Below are 17,420 nucleotides of genomic sequence, written 5' to 3'. Positions count from 1 at the left end.
GTTGGATACTAAAATCTGCATAAATTAAAATGAATAACGATCTCAAACTCATAACAAGCAGAAAATAACACAAACAGGAGTAGGGCTACCACCTCCTAAGCCTTCTAAAGACCAAAGCATCATTTATACTTTACTGAAAACAGAATATACTTTAAACAGTTTTCTTTTTAATTATAGAATAGAGAAAACAAATACTAAGACTTTTAGGAATTAGTATCAACATATATTAAACGACCAGTCTGCTTTCATTAGTTCTTTCAACAAATCTTGATTATTGTGATGATTTTTTTTTTTGTTCTTGTTGATGTTTCGGCACAAAATTTCACACTGTTCTAAATACACCTTCCGAAAATTACACGATTTTGCTTTATGCTTTTAAAGTGGAAACATACGGCATACACAAGTAAATTGTAATTTTTTTCCTGCCAAGATTACCCAGAAAAGTTTCTATGAAGTTTTTTTTCCCAAATCTGAATTTTAAATTCAGATGTGTCCTATCAGAAGAAAACGTGTAGATTGAGTGTAAAGATGATTCTTGAGTGTAAAGAAGAGCAAATCTAAATATGACAAAGCAAGGTTTAAAAGCAAGGAAGAAGACCCCTAAAGATGTCAAATATTCCACTTATGCTCTACGGTGACAAAATAGAACTGATACACACGATTTCAGTAGTCACATTGGACTTTTCCGTATGTTCTGCCAGCTGTCCAGATATCCAACAATTGACAAACATCGTAATTACTATTTAATATTTAATGTCAAATATCTTGGCAATATATGCTGTAAGTTCGCCAACATAAAACGTCAGTTGCTTTTACTGAATTTACAAAAGGACGCCAACAGCGTAAAGTAAGAAAAAATAACTGAATCTTGGCAAAAAAAAGTGCATGACCTGCCATTTTCAAAATAAATGACTGTTGTATTACGGGTCACGAGAGGTATGACAAATAAATTAAACTAGCAATATCCTTTGGAAAAGGAGGCTTAGAACTAGAAGGTGAGGAATCGCACAATACAAGTAAGCTGCTTCTGGAAGACTAAGCTGGGTGCATAGCACGTAGCCTCATACTTTTTTGCATAGCAGCCACAAATATCATAAATATCAAAGAATTTCTTTCATAGAATTTGCTGTTTTTTTGTGAGCCTTGTCTTTAGGTATTTGTTTCTTGAATAGCTTATCTTAAAAATCTGATTTTGTAAATGTAACTTAATTAAAGGCCAAGTTTGTCATTGATGTTTTGGTCCAAATTCCTTGTTTTAATTGTGAAAATCGTGAGTTTTTTTCTTATACATTCTTCTCACGTGATCCTGCTTTCTGTTTTAAAGTTAGCAAAACCTTATCATTCTTGGAAATTTGGTAAATTATGCTAATTCCCATATTGCGTTTGATAATCTCTCTCTACTTGGAAGTACGTCTATTTGGTCGGTCATGTACTTCTTAAAGTAAGCTTGAGATTCAGAGCCGTCCTTGTGAGGCGTTTTCTTTTAGTTATCCGTAACATCTGATTATTTGTGAATTGTTCAAATTTCTAAGATTCTAAGTCTAATTTCTCGTCTTAGGTCATAACCTAGATCCCAATTTCAGAGGATTTCCAACTATTGGGGAGGATTCAATTCCAATTATTGAGGAGGATCCAACTGTAAAAACTAATTTTACCGTAATTAAGCTACTAGGCTAAACTACATCACAATCTTCACTAAAATCGCAATTTATTCGGACTGACAAATGTAACATTACTCAGCAAGACAACAATGCCACGTAGCAGAGTGAATGATATTTGTGTCAATCCATTTGATGTTTGATCAGCTACGTAGGATTTTGATGAAATTCTTAAAGCGAGAGAGGATTCCTATAAGGCTTTTGCTGAAATGATGGGAAGATTTTTCGAGTTCAATCTTTTTCAACTTGAACCTATTAGGATGATAAGATTTCTTTACTTTGCGAAAGGAAAATTTAATTTTCCTTCAAGAAGATGATAAGGTTATCATAAAGAAAAATGTTTGATCAGGCTATTCGAAATTGCTGAGCAAAGTCAGCCAACTAGAACAGACCTAAAAAATGAAACATATATGTATAAGGCACCTTTTGAATTAGGGAAGCCTGATACGTATATACACCATCTGTCAATTAGTTCCAAATGCAAACTGACTTCAAGTTTTTTTTGTGAAAATTAACAGCAAACAGTGGTTGGTTATATAATAAGGTGGCCAGCATGGTCTACAAATCTCGTTTGTTTAATACAGAAGTGTTTCTATTTTTGCCTAGTTAGCATGTGTATTGTCAATGTATATATCCTTTTATCAGGAGTATTAGAAACTGGACCAGAAGTCCTGAATTTGTACCAGAAGGATAGTGAAGTTCTGATTTTATGGTTTACAAACAAAGTTTTTCTAGCCAGGTGGGGTTGGTTTGGACTTTTTGACCAAAAATATAGATGCAGATTTTGAGGGAATTTGAAGAACAAAAAATCTAAAAAAATCTCAAGTATTCCTTATTCTAAAAGGTATATAGAGAAGATCAAACTTCCGTTCTCCATTCATAAATAAACAAGATATTTGTGATCCCCTAATTTTGTTCGGTTCAACTTTGACCTCTCCTATATTTCTTTTACCTAATTTCTGTTATATACCACACACTAGCCCATTGCAGTTTGTTCCCTCTTTTGAACTTCTAGGCTTATAGGAACAAAATCCTTACTTCAATACACGCAGAAAATTTCTTTTTTATTGATTTTCAGTTTAAGTTTCACTGCTTCCAGTTGATTCGATTTTCACTTCATCCTACCCCTCCACGTCTGTGCAAAACTATCACGATTTTAATGCCTTTGCAAACTGTAAAATTGTTTTTCTTAATAGTAGGTTAAAATTCAAAATAGTGACAATTTGAAAACAAAAACCAAAAAACGAACGTTTTTATATAGTATAGAGTTATATCTAGCCCCATTGATGGAGACTGGGATACAATTACAATGGTTTTGATTAGTAAATTCGTAAAGAGCATTAATAGGAATCAAATGGTATATTCCTTCTTTTTTTTCTATTTGATTTCTCTAGCATAAGCAACCTTACACTATATCTCTATGTAATTATCTGCAAATATTTTGAATGAAATTATCCCTAAAGATATAAATAACACCTCTTGAGCATTCAATCTTATTCAGTAAGGTAATTCCTTCTAGGTGTTCTATCTTCTTCTTACAAGTGCACATGCTTGCTTAGTCATAGCTAAGACTCGAAAGGCAAAACATATAGTGAAACTTAGCATATCTATGAACAACCATGCTTTCATTCTTTTAATTAAAACACAATTCCTTTTTAGGGAAGAAAAGAGTGACATTGAAACTTAAAGCCAACAAAAATTTTTGCTTCGCATCTGTGAAGCAAATTGCGCATGATATAATATACGCAATATAATATCAACAAAATTAGCTTAAATAAACTAGCTCTTAATGCACATCTCTCGTCAGCCCTAGTAGGTTTGGCAAGGGTCAGCATCAGTTTAACTATGGAGTTCAGGGTTCAACTCATACCAACCCAAAAAAAAACTGTGAGGATATGTGTCCAAACGGACTTACCCCTCTAAACGCATACATAAACTTTGACTTTATATTTATCCTTTAATCTGTACTAATTGTCATATCACATCATATTATTTTTAACCACTTATGATTTCTTTTTTAAATTTGATTTCTTATTTTGGAATTATGAAAAACAGGAAGATATTAAAGAAAAAAAACAACACACCAACATAAGTACAGCTTGCGAGGATGTGCCATAGCCATAAAAAAATTCTTACTAGCAAACAAATAAATAAACAAAATTGTATTGTAATGGTGTATTGTGCTCATACAGTAGAGATAAAATTTTTTTACCCACATAAAGAAACTGGTTTTAAAGATCGTACGACTTCTACTAGAAATGCAAGCTAGCGGGTGTAATTGTCTCCTGTGCTAATGGCAAAGTTACCGGAAAGGTTTCTGTATTGACACATAAACAGAGACAGAAAACAACAAACACAAAAGAAACGTTGTTAGTGGATAGAAAAATATAGTTATTTAATTTGAAATCAGTTAAAAAAAAGAGAAGTTTGTGTTCAATATTTAAAGTAGATCAATCAAACTTGAAATAATAAAACCATCATGCATCAAACTACTTCAGCTAATACAACTGATTTTTTTTTTTATAAAGAAACGCTTTAAAACATGTTCATTCTAATTGGAGGTTGGTAAACACTGTTCAGGACAAAGATATAAATAGTTTTATCTTGGATGCCATTAAAGACGGAAGAGAGGGGATGGATAAGTATAGGTTTGAGGCTCTTGGCTCAAAAGGAGGCCGAAGCTAAAACAATGACGACAAGTAGTAGTAATTTCCTGCAATTTTGTTGGGAATCATATTTGATAAGGTGCTCTCAATCTGTGTTGTCAACAAGGTACAATTGTGCTGTTTTTGGTAAAATCTAGAGGCCCTGATACGATGCGGTAAATTTGGGTTTTTTTGGTACAATACAAATTTCCCTTTACATTTTGGTATGTATTTGGTACAAATTATCCTCTTGTGGTACAATTCTACTAGTAAAAATGGTACACTTCACTTCAAACCGTTGGCAACGCTGCTCACAAGTAGGGCATCTAGACACATTACAGTTATTAAAATGCTGATAAGGAAGTATACTTTTTGTAAAACAAAAAATATTTTCGTCTTACTCATTCAATTGCTTATTTTGTTGTTTTAATATATAGTATAATTGTACTTACCGCTGCCACAGGGTTCACTACAGTAACTTTATCTGAATCTTTCAAAGGGTGAGATTTTTCCTCGTCAAACTCGTAAGTGAATACTTCTCTATAGATAATTGTTCCCTGGGGGGTCTCAGCTTCCATAACTTCTCTTTTTTTATATTCCCTTTATAAAAATTTCAAACTTTAGAAGTTTTCTGTTATTCTGATATTTCTCTGTGGCCTCACAGCCACATACCAATCTTAAGAAAACAAAAACAAACAAACAAAAGTGGATAAGTAATACAGACATTTCTAGTTTAGCAATGTTTACTCAGAAAAGAATTATGCAACATTTGTTCTATCTATCTTATCGCCTTCTTCCTATAGTGAAAATAGCGTTATACTATGCTTCTTATCAAATTATTTTGCAATCGTCAAAGGAGACTATAATATTGCAGTGAAAACTCAGACCACAGGCCCATTTCGTCTCTTGCCTCTTTTCATTCGGTTGGACCTCTGGCCCTCGACTATCTATCTTACCGCCTTCTTCCTATAGTGGAAATAGCGTTATGTTGCTTCTTATCAAATTATTTTGCAATCATCAAAGGAAACTATAATATTGCAGTGAGAAATCAGACCACGGGCTTATTTCGTCCCTTGCCTCTCTTCATTCGGTTGGACCTCTGGCCCTCGACAATGAAAGTCTAGGACCTTCGGTCCTGACAAAAAAGACTCCAGGCCTTTAGGGATTTGCGGCCTTTTTTTTTTTATTTTATTTATTTTTTAACAGAATCTTGGATTTAATACGTCGCTCATAGCACAGAAATTAGTCAGAAAAATTCCTTGCTTCAAGTTTCAACAGTTTAGCTGCAAATTGACGGTAAGAGTAAATAGACAGATAAACACACACTCGTGCTCATCTTCGACGCTTTTTAGGAGAGTTTTTCTCTCTAGAAATATTGTTAATATTACTGTTTTAATATATCTAAAGAAATAAACTAAAGAAACCATTGCACTTAGCACATAAAGAGGCTAAGCTAGAAAAATGTCAAGTCTTTTTTGACAATAGATTGCGTGCAAAACACATGTTTAACGACATTATATAGGTTACATTGACCTTTGTCTCTGTTTTTTTTTTTGAATTCATGGTCTTAAATCCGAATGTTCAGATCTACATTATTTGAATCACCCATCACCCTTCACTGCTAATCTTTTATATTGTTTTTACATTTGGAAAATTGTCAGAGACACATAAACCGAATTGTAAGACATCAAAACAGATTAAAACTTTTACGGAATAGAATATACACACAAAAGGGGAACTAATCATCCTCAAACCCTCCCTCCACTGTGAGTTTCACAGACCATTATCTGTATTTTACTGAAAAATCAGGGAACGTAGAGCACGTATAACATATGGGCTGTGATAATTAAAAGGGCGAAATACATCATTTTTTGTAACTTTTCAGGAGAGCCAAAAAAGAGAAAAAAGTTTGAGAGCCAAGAAACGGAAAAAAGGTAGCTCCCCATATTGTAGCTCCATAAGATAATCCTCTTTTGTCAAAACTGGCACATTTCTCTTTTTTTATATCTTCGTAACGGTACAAGATATGACAACTCTGACTGCATCATTCGATTCCTCGCTCTGAGTTTACCCACGAAACATGCGTAACTCATTTCCCACCAAAACAGCATATATCGCCCTTTTCGGGGTCGCAGCGGTGGCTAGCCACCTACCAAGAGGCAATCACGTCCAATACTAAGAAACACAATCCTATGTAAGAAACTTACAGCGCCTTGGCTTGAATAACGACGAAAATACATTGGCTTGAAAAACAAAATAAGTGGTATGAACTACGATATTGTGTATCGACGGCATCTTATTTTCCGTTCTTTCTACTCAGCTAGCAGGGCACTGGAAAATCATAGATAGCTGTTTAATGGCTGGTTTGAAAGGAAATTGATGTTTCTAAAAACCTTTCGTATTTAACAAAAACAATTTTAAAAAATAACATCAATTTTTTTACGAAAAACTGCATTTTTCTACAACACTGTAGTAGCAGTAGGTAGCTAGCAGCCTAGTAAGAGTTATATTAAACAACGAACTATAGCCAATAGTTATTAGAGTATTTTAATAAATAATTATATATATGATAATAGAACACACGCTTATCTTTTGATAAGATGAAACATCAAAGGACGACCTATAGCCCATAGTAACTGAAGTTTCAAAATGAATTTTATTTTAGTTTTCAATTCAGAATCGCTAAAGTTATTATGTAAATTGTAAAAATATTTATGTTGTAATTTTAATTTTTTAACTCAAACTAAAAAAAATTCTTGAAAATTTTGAAATTAATTTTGGTTTTATTTTTATAATAAAGAACGAACGCTAGCTCATAATAAGTAAAATATTAATTAATAGTATCAACCTGTGCTTTAGCGGCAGTATTATTGTCGGTAAACTTTTCTAGAACTCGTGTCTGTATTAAATCTTCAGTATTCTAAAAGATGAACAAAGGTGTTACAAGACAGACATCCATTATTTATGAGAGTGCTAAGTACACGTTTATAATTAAAGTAAAAAAGGAGATAAATTTATTCGATACTAGAAATAAGGACAGAGATCTGGTTCTTACACTTTTGCTGCCCTTTTTCATTGTTGTGGTTGCTGGGAGTAGAAATCTACATCCCTAGTACCCAAGACCAGTTTGATAAACTAATGTAAACAGTCATTTTTTAAATTGATTGTAACTAGATAATAGATAAACTGAAACTAGAGTACGATCAGTTACAAATTTTTCGGCTTTGATTTTCTTATCAAATCTGCCAATGGCTCTAGCATATTTTTATCGATTTTTTTTTTCATTTTAGAACCATATGCACTTAAGCTAATGCAATCTGTTTTAAACAGTCAGGCAACAAAGACCATATAACTGTTATATTTATAACAGTTATAATATAAGCTATTATATAACTTTTATATAACTATTATAGCCAGAAGAATTGAGACTGGAGGTGAATAGGCCTCTTTTAAAAGTGAAATACTATATAATAATAAAACTTTATTAATAACTATAAAGGATTATAGATAATTATACTTTTGTAGCAATATATATTATAATGATGAAAGTTTTATACTACTTTTCATATCTTACGGGAAGGCGCCTTGTTCCCGAACTTTTCTTTCGCTACGCAGCTGGGTTGTGCTTTAATTCTCTGTATTCTACAGCCAATTCTTGTTTTTGTTAGATTAAAAAGAAATATGTGTTTTTTTTTAAATGAAATATGAGCAATGAATAAATCTAAAACGAACAAAAAATGCTCTGAATCTTTCATTTCTCACCACGGGCACTTCTATTTCTTTTGCTTTGCAACTTTGTGGTTTGGATCGAGAATAAAGTAAACCAAAGTCCTACCATTATTTTCCCAATAAACCAATCAATCCACACACACACACACACACACATATATATATATATATATATATATATATATATATATATATATATATATATATATATATATATATATATATATATATATATATATATATATATATATATATATATATAACTTGATATTTAAAAACTATTGCTGGAAAAAAGAATTCCTGTCCAAATTTTATAGCTACAAAGTATTTGGCATAGGCACACTCGCGTTAATTTATTTTAGGAGATAGCCACCTATATAGGGAAATGTCCCTAAAAATCCAATCAAATAGAAACACAGCATGCCTTCCATTGATTGCACTAAATATTTTTTTCTCTGATTTGAAGTACCTGTAAACATATGGTCCTTTTTCGGTTAAAACAGGTTTTCCTCCAGCAAGAACTTCTTCTGGATTCTCAACATTGAAAAAAGTGAAATTTGAATAGACGGCTACTGGAGGACTAAGCCATGAGTCCCATGTGGGTGTTCCGGGTCTCAGCGGTGCTTTCTGAAATTATAATTTGAAATTGTACCTAGGGTTGTAAGTGACTTTCTTTGAAAAAATAAACTCCTGGTCAATTTATATTTCAGATGTTTCTCTGATGTTTCAGAGGCAGAAATATAACAGATTCAACTGGGTCGTCGATTAAAAAAAAAAGGTAAACAAAAAAAACTTTTTTAAAGCTAGGACCTTATGAAGTCTTAAGTTGACCTTTCGTAAGGTTGGAAATATGCTAATTTAGAGAAAAGAGAAATCTTTATCCATGAAAATGAAAGGAAATAATTGGATTAATGCTTGGCAAACATATGCTATAAGTTTAAGCCTAGTTATGATAAAAGACTGTAAATTTTTTCAAACAAGATCTATTTCACGAATTTGATATATGAATTTAGGCTGGCATGTTTAATTGAAAGCAACACTCCTCATTTTCCATCAAAATTGTTCGAATTTCTTTTCTTGAATACTCATCTATGAAAGTATACCAATAGTTTGTTTACCACCGTATAAACTGGATGCTTTTTATATATTTGAAACCAAATTTTGCTGGTGGGCAAACGAATTTTAAAATTCTGATCTGGAAGAGAAGTAACTCAAAGATTCGGAAAAAGAAAAGCATTCCTTCATCATTTGACATAAAATTCGGCTGCCGAAGTGAAATTCTACTCTTTGCAGAACCTAGCTTTAATCCCCACTTGTCTCAAAGCAAGTTCCCATTTGGCGTTTTTTGCCATATGAAGAATCAAAATGCATATTTCTTCTGAAATATAAACCGATTTTTACAAAAAAAGCTTGGATCCAGTTTATAACAGAGTTAGACAGATGTAAAGTATTTGGGGTGTTACTTTTTCCAGTTCAGCAGATTATCAGAAAAAGTGGCTTGAAAGCGCGCCTTCATTTCCCAGATTCTGAAATTCCACAACACCAATCTGCACATTCGATTCCAACGGTTACTCCTTAACTGGATCCTTACTAGTAGTTTGGCGATTGGAGCACACTAGTGTTGCAGAATCGGCATACTGGCAGAATTGGCATGCTGGCAGATTGGCAGAATCGGCCAAATGGAGATATCCCATAGATACTGCTTTTCCCGCATCATTCCAATGGAAACTGGCCAACTTCAGAAAATGCACGTTTGTAGATTTAAAGAAAATTGCAAATAGAGATTATCTTTAAGGAAATGCCTGACAGTCAGCCTTGACAACTAAAAAAATAGCTTAAATGAAAAAAATTAGCAAATAAAAATTTGCTAAAAATAGCAAAACAAATCCAAACGCTTTCATATGTTAAAAAGTGTCGTCCAATGGCAAAGGGACCTTAGAGAGTTTTTTTAGTTAGCAAATTCGATAGTCTTAGCTGTTAAAGAAAAGAGTAAAATCATCTTCGCTGGGAGTAAAAATTTTCCAAGAAGCCCCTGGTCTTTCAGCGAATCAACATACTGGTACATAGGTAGAATCCACCAAATGGTGATATACTATTCAACACTGTTTTCCCCGCATCATTTTAATGGAGACTGTTCGGCTCTAGAAGATGCACGTTTGCGGATTTGCAAAAAATGCCAAATGGAAATTACCTTTAAGGAACTGCATAACAGTAAGCCTTGCCAGTGAAAAAAAAAATTAAATCCCAATTAAACACTTTTATATGTTAAAAAACGTCGTTCAATGGCAAATGAACCTTAGAGAGGGATTTTAGTTAGGAAATTCGATGGCTTCAAATTCTTATCTGTTAAAGATAAGAGTCAAGTCATCTTCACTGGGAGTAAGGATTTGTCAAGCAACCCGTGCTCTTTCAGCGTCCAATTCACTTTTTAGTGAGAGATTTAAAGCAGCAGCTTCATTAATTTTTTTAGTGGTATTTGTGCTAAGAGTACTGGTGACGACCTTCTCGTTGTGAGCCTGAAAGTAGTGGGCACAAAAATTGGCCTACTACTGCTGATTTCAGTCATCACGTCCAGAGGTTTATTACGCCTGGACATATGAAGCACCAATCATGGTGCAAGAAACGATCCACTGAGGAGGAATCCTGAGGTGGAAGAAAGAAATTCTCTTGTTAGTGCCAGCTCCTAAACTCAAGCCCACCTTGCGGCTAATGGTGGGCGAGTAGAGGTGAACCTTTTGTTCTGAGGACAAATATAACTTGCTGAAGCCGGTCTAATTCTTGCAGGTTGGGCTCTAGGAATGGAGAAAACAATGGTGGACACCTCGATACAACCAAGGAGGGCTCTTCTAAACTGGGGAAAAAAGAAATAGGGGAGCTCTATTTAAAATACCACGACCAAGAGGGCACCAATAGCGCAGAGGCTATCGGTACGATTTAGGGAGGAGGGAGTGAGGAGACCCTGGGCGTTTGTCGCTTGACCCTCGACTCAGTTTTATGAATGTACCCATAATAACAATAATAATAATAATAATAGTAATAATAATAATAATAATAATTATAATAATAATAATAATAATAATAATAATAATAATAATAATAATAATAATAATAATTATAATAATAATAATAATAATACGATAATAATGTTAATTCTTGTCAAGAGTTGTCGCCCTCCCATCGGCCTTTCATTGAAACTACGCAAAGTAACAGCAAACCCACTGACAAAAGAAAGAAACAAACAAACCTGTTCTAAGAAACTGTAAATGTTTCCTTCACGCAAACTAAGTCAAGTAACGCCAAACGCACCGACAAAAGGAAAAAAAAACAACAAAAACCTATTCTAAGAAACTGTCAAAACCGTCAAGTCGTTCGTTCAAAATACACAGCCACAAAAGTCCCGCTTTAAACCTGTGTTGTCCAATGAAAACGGTTATAGCAACCGCTGGATGTTATATAAAATTTTACAACTAACGAATGATTTTATAACTGAATTTTATATTGTATATTTTTATATCTTAAATCCGTTTCTCATACGTTTTAAAACCGATTTATTTTAATCTTTATTTCGGATTTCAACTTTTTGGTTCCTTAGAAATATAAAATAAAACAGATCGAGCTAACTAATGAGAGCTAGCTTAAGTGTCCCTATTGAAAATCATATATCCCCATGAAAAGCAATGAGTTCGCCATGCGTCTACGTTAAATGGTGTAGCCTTTATCACAAGTAAAGAAAAAACTAATATCTCTTAAAAAACGTTCCTTATAAGCCTTTTCAGAGGCAGTGCTGCTATACCCACGTGACTTTCATGTCTTATTTATTTCTATTTTCCCTGACTACTTCGTGTAGAAGGAATGACCGTAGAAACCTCCGATGGGGAACGTTCGTTTAAAAATTTGAAGTTGAAGTGCCCTTTCTATAAGCTGAAAGTGACTGGAGGGCAACCAGGTCCCCTGGCATTTTATTTTTTGATATGTTCAACAAAATATGCCATGGAATGCCATCGTTTAGCCCTAGGCGGTTGGCCGAAAAGGACAATCTTTGGAAATCTGTCATCCTTCCTTTGCAGATATTGCCCTAGCCGTCTCAACTTTTCTAAATTATAGCCCTAGAAAACAGAACTGAACCAGACTTTTCAGTTCAATCGGGTTTAATTAAAAAAAAGGAAATAACTAAACTTAAAGTACATTGCTCTGTGACAAAACTCACGTTGAGACCTACTACTGTCATAAAGTCTACTGTTTGAAATATGGCTAGTCAGCCGGGTACCCAAAACCATCCGTAGGCAATTTCTCTGGAAAACATCTTGCTAAGCTGCCTCCGTTTTTTGGAGTGCCCGTGTTTCAGAGCCATATTTGACCACTGTTATCACTGTAGCTTCCAATAATCTAATCTTGCTTCTCAGAATTATCTTCCTATTCTTCCAAACTTTTTTCAACTATGAAAAAACACCCTGAGCCTATTCTGTAGCTATTCTACTTCTAACATCTAAACTGCTCCCATTGTCGTTCCATATGATACCACTTGGGTAAGTGAAAATGTCCACTTGATCGATTTTTTCGTTACCTAACGTAACGCTTTTCATCTTCACTTATTCCTAGCCTTGGCGACTCAGTCTTCTTCACATTAATTTCTGAACCATTTCTAGCATCATGAACCCGCAAAACCTCTAAAAACACATTCATTTTGCTCACACTTCATCTAGGATGCTTAAATCATCATCATAATCTAAGCCCAGAAAATTTGTTCTTCCCCATTTGATTCCATGTTTTCCCATCACCTTTCGTATGCTCCTTAAGGCAAAGTCCATCAAAATGATACATATACATGGGGATTGAAGACAAACCTGACAAACTCCTGATTTAATACGAAACCAGCTACAAACCTCATTTCCTACCTTAACCGTAACAGTGTTATTCTCGTATATAGCACTAATCACTTCTATGCATTCTTCTGGTAGGTCTTCGCTAAAGCTCTTCTATCAGCTGAATCAAACTCTTGTAATATATTAAATAAAAAAAACAAGTTTTTTTTAACTGAAAGTAAGGAGCGACATTAAAAATTAAAACGAACAGTAATTACTTCGTATATGAAAGGGGCTGCTTCCTCATCAACGCCCCGCTCTTTACGCTAAAGTTTGACTCTTTCTCTCAACTCTTCTTTTTAAAACAGTAAAAAACTTTAGCGTTAAGAGCGGGGCATTGATGAGGAAGCAGCCCCTTTCATATACGAAGTGATTTCTGTTCGTTTTAAGTTTTAATGTTGCTCCTTACTTTCAGTTTAAAAACTTGTTGTTTTTTTTATCTATTTTCTGAACGTTTTTGAATCAATACAATGATTTTGTATTGAATCAATGATTTTGGCTCTCCGCAGAGGAATAATTAAAACGAAATTTGCATATTTATTTTTTTTTGGCTAAATGATTTTCTCATAATTTTGATCGAATGATTTTGAGAAAAAAAGAGCGGGAGAGGAAGCCTAGTTGCCCTCCGATTTTTTAATTAATTAAAAAGGCAACTAGAACTTTTAATTTTTTACGAATCTTTTTATTAGTAAAAGATATACGTAACTGATAAATTAGCTTACGTAAAGAACTTTTGTATTCTCATGGTTTTATTACATATATGAGGGGGTTCGCCCCCTCGTCAGTACCACGCTCTTTACACTAAAGCTTAAATTTTGTAACAATTCATTAAGAATGACCCCTGAATCACAAAAGCCGTTGAATAAATAGTTGAAATTACTAAAAATACTTTAGCGTAAAGAGCGATGTATTAGGAGGAGGTGAGCCCTCATATGGGTAATAATTTCTGTTCGTTTTAAGTTTTAATGATGCTCCTTACTTTCAGCTTAAAAAAACTTTTTCATATTTATTTTTTCATTTTTTTTTTCTTTAAAATAATGCTAGTAAATCCTGCGCTCCCTTCATGGAAATTTTCTTCCCCCATGACAAATTTCTCGATGGAAAGTTCTTCCAGCATATCCCCCTCTTCTCAACCCCTCCCCCAACCAAAAAATCCTCCTGAAAACACCTGTGCGCTTTCCAATAACCATTACTATACGTAAGCCCTGGTCAAAGTTTGTAACTTGTAGCCCCCCGCACGGGGACTGTGGGGGAGTAAGTCGTCCCCAAAGACATTGTTATAAGGTTTTTCGACTACGCTGAATAAAATGGCTATCTCAGAATTTTTATCCGTTGACTTTGGGAAAATAATTAGCGTGGGAGGGGGCCTAGGTGCCCTCCGATTTTTTTGGTCTATTAAAAAGGGCACTATAACTTTTTATTTCCGTTAGAATGAACCATCTCGCAACATTCTAGGACAACTGGGTCGATACGATCACCCCTAGAAAAAAAACAAAAAAAAACAACAAAAAACAAATAAACAAATAAACACGCATCCATGATCTGCCTTCTGGCAAAAAATACAAAATTCCACATTTTTGTAGATAGGAGCTTGAAAGTTCTACAGTAGGGTTCTCTGATACGCTGAATCTGATGGTGTGATTTTCGTTAAGATTCTATGACTTTTAAGGGCTGTTTTCCCCTATTTTCTAAAATAACGCAAATTTTCTCAGGCTCGTAACTTTTGATGGGTAGGACTAAACTTGATGAAACTTATATATTTAAAATCAGAATTAAAATGCAATTCTTTTGATGTAGCTATTGATATCAAAATTTCATTTTTTAGAGTTTTGGTTACTATTGAGCCGGGTCGCTCCTTACTACAGTTCGTTACCACGAACTGTTTGATCAAACAGTTCGGGGTAACAAACTGTAGTAACTGGAGTTTCATGAAGTTTAGTCTTATCCATCAAAAAATACGAGCCTGAGAAAATTTGCCTTATTTTCAAAAAAAGGAAAAAACCCTTAAAAGTCATACAATCTTAATGAAAATCATACCATCAGATTTAGCGCATCAGAGTACCCTACTGTAGAAGTTTCAAGCTCCTATCTGCAAAAATGTGAATTTTGTGTTTTTTGCCAGAAGAAAGATGACAAATGCGCTTTTATTTGTTTTTTTGTTTGTTTTATTACTCAGGGGAGATCGTATCAACCCAATGGTCCTAGATTGTCGCGAGAGGACTCATTCTAACGGAAATTAAAAGTTATATTGCCCTTTTTAATGACCAAACCAATTGGAGAACAAGTAGGCTCCCTCCCACGCCCGTTTTTCCCAAATTCACCGAATCGAAACTTTGAGATAGAGATTTCGTTCAGCATAGTTGAGAAATCTAATAACTATGTGTTTGAGGATGACTTAATCCCCCACAATCCCCGGGGGAAGGGCTGCAAGTTATGAGCTTTGCCCATTGTTTAGATTCAGTATTGATTATTGGGAAGCACACATAAATTTTCAGGGGGGATTTTTTCTGGTGGTGGGGGGAATTTTTCATGGGAGAAGAGAATTTCTATGAAGGAAGCGCTGGATTTTCCAGCATTATTTAAAAACACAATGAGAAATTAAATGAAAAAACAAGTTCTTTCAACTGAAAGTAAGGAGCAACATTAAAACTTAAAACGAACAGAAATTATTACGTATATGAGGGAGTTCACCCCCTCCTAAATACCACGCTGTTTACACTAAAGTATTTTTAGAAATTTCAAAAGAGCTATTTATTGTAATTAAACGGCCTTTGTGATTCAGCGTTCATTCTTAAAGAATTGTAACAAAATTCGGACTTTAGTGTAAAGAGCAAGGTATTGACGAGGGGGCAATAAACATATACGAATATAGAAGCTCGTTACGTAAGTTCATTCGTAAGTTACGTATATTTATTACTAATAAAACGTTCGTAAATAAAATTAAAAGTTCTAGGGGCTTTTTCAAGTAACAAAAAACTGGAGGACAGCTAGGCCACCTCCCGCACCCTTTTTATCTCAAAATCGTCGATCAAAACTTTGAGATAGCCATTTAACCAAAAAAGTAAAATTAATACTCAAATTTCGTTTTAATAATTCATGTACGGTGATTCAAAATCAAACATGCATTAACTCAACAAGAGCCAAGAGCTCAAATGGAATTTGTGACGAGGTTGGAAGAGCCAAGAGCTTCTTCCCACAAGTTTTCGTTACGATCTCTCTAGATCATAATGAAACTATCCATTTTGTTTCATTGAATGGATGTTTGATCCAACATCAAACATGCATTAACTCAACAAGAACCAAGTGCTCAAATGGCACTTGTGACGATGTTGGAAGACCCAAGAGCTTCTTCCCACCAAGTTTCATTACGATCTCTCCACTCTAAGCGTTTTCCAAGATTTCCAACTCCCCCCAATTTCACCAGATCCGATCGGAATTTAAAATAAGAGCTCTGAAGCACAAGGTCCTCTTAAATATCAAATTTCATTAAGATCAGATAACCCGTTCGTAAGTTAAAAATACCTAATATTTTCTAATTTTTCTTAATTAACCGCCCTTCCACTCCCCCCCTTGATGGTCAAATCGACTATTTCTAATTTAATATGGTCGGGTCACTGATACGCCTGCCAAGTTTCAGCTATCGCTATATTGATCACGTATTTAGTTTCGAATCTTCTTCATGTAAAAATTTGGGAGTTCCTGGATTCGAAGCTGAGAACTCTCGCACCCTGAGCGAGAATCATACCCCTATACCACAAGCCATACTTAACAGGAACAATCAGTTATATTACCGGTAAATAAAATTCATCCCAACTATCTTGTTCGCTCGCTCCCTCCCAGATGGTCGAATCGGGGAAGAGACTATTTCTAATTTAATCTAGTCTAGTCCCTGATACACCTGCCAACTTTCATCGTCCTAGCTTATCTGGAAGTGCCCAAACTAGAAAATCCCCCAAAGAGAGCAGATCCGGTCCGGTTACGTCAATAACGTATCTAGGACATGTGCTTATTTTTAACATCAAGCTTCATCCCGATCTCTACACTCTAAGCGTTTTCCAAGACTTCCGGTTTCCCTCTCCAACTCCCGCCAATATCACTGGATCTGATTGGGATTTAAAATAAGAGCTCTGTGACACGAGATCATTCTATATATCAAATTTCATTAATATCTGATCACCTGTTCTTAAGGTAAAAATACCTCATTTTTTGTAATGTTTCCGAACCCCCCCCCCCCCAACTCCCCGAAGAGAGCCAACCCAGTCTGGTTATGTCAATCATGTATATAGGACTTATGCTTATTCTTCCCACCAAGTATCATCACGATCTCTGCACTCTAAACGTTTTTCAAGATTTCTAGTTTCCTCCTCCAACACCCCCAATATCATCGGATCCAGTCAGGATTTAAAATGTGAGCTCTGAGACACAAGGTCCTACTAAATATCAAATTTCATTAGGATCCAATAACCCGTTCGTAAGTTAAAAATACCTCATTTTCTCTAATTTTTCAGAATTACTCAATTAGGTTC

At 34.5% G+C, this 17,420-nt stretch overlaps 1 protein-coding gene across 3 annotated transcripts in view; it reads right to left on the bottom strand.

Annotated features, from left to right (window-relative positions):
- The window catches only part of LOC136034757 (lysosome membrane protein 2-like), a 59,435-nt gene that overhangs the window by 15,402 nt on the left and 26,613 nt on the right, over window positions 1-17,420 (bottom strand). For 2 of the 3 annotated variants that reach the window (XM_065716140.1, XM_065716141.1), the window contains exons 4-5: window positions 8,502-8,659; window positions 4,756-4,903 (exon numbers count right to left, since the gene is read on the bottom strand). The exons of the other annotated variant lie outside the window; for it this stretch is intronic. In XM_065716140.1, the coding sequence (XP_065572212.1) occupies window positions 4,756-4,903; window positions 8,502-8,659 (306 nt within the window). The remainder of the gene's footprint in view (window positions 1-4,755; window positions 4,904-8,501; window positions 8,660-17,420) is intronic. 3 annotated transcript variants of the gene reach the window in all.

This window comes from Artemia franciscana, chromosome 13 (genome assembly GCF_032884065.1).
Source record: "Artemia franciscana chromosome 13, ASM3288406v1, whole genome shotgun sequence".
In the NCBI taxonomy this organism is placed as follows: domain Eukaryota; kingdom Metazoa; phylum Arthropoda; class Branchiopoda; order Anostraca; family Artemiidae; genus Artemia; species Artemia franciscana.
The sequence above is the reverse complement of the archived record's forward strand: the minus strand, read 5'-3'. Positions and strand labels throughout refer to the sequence as shown.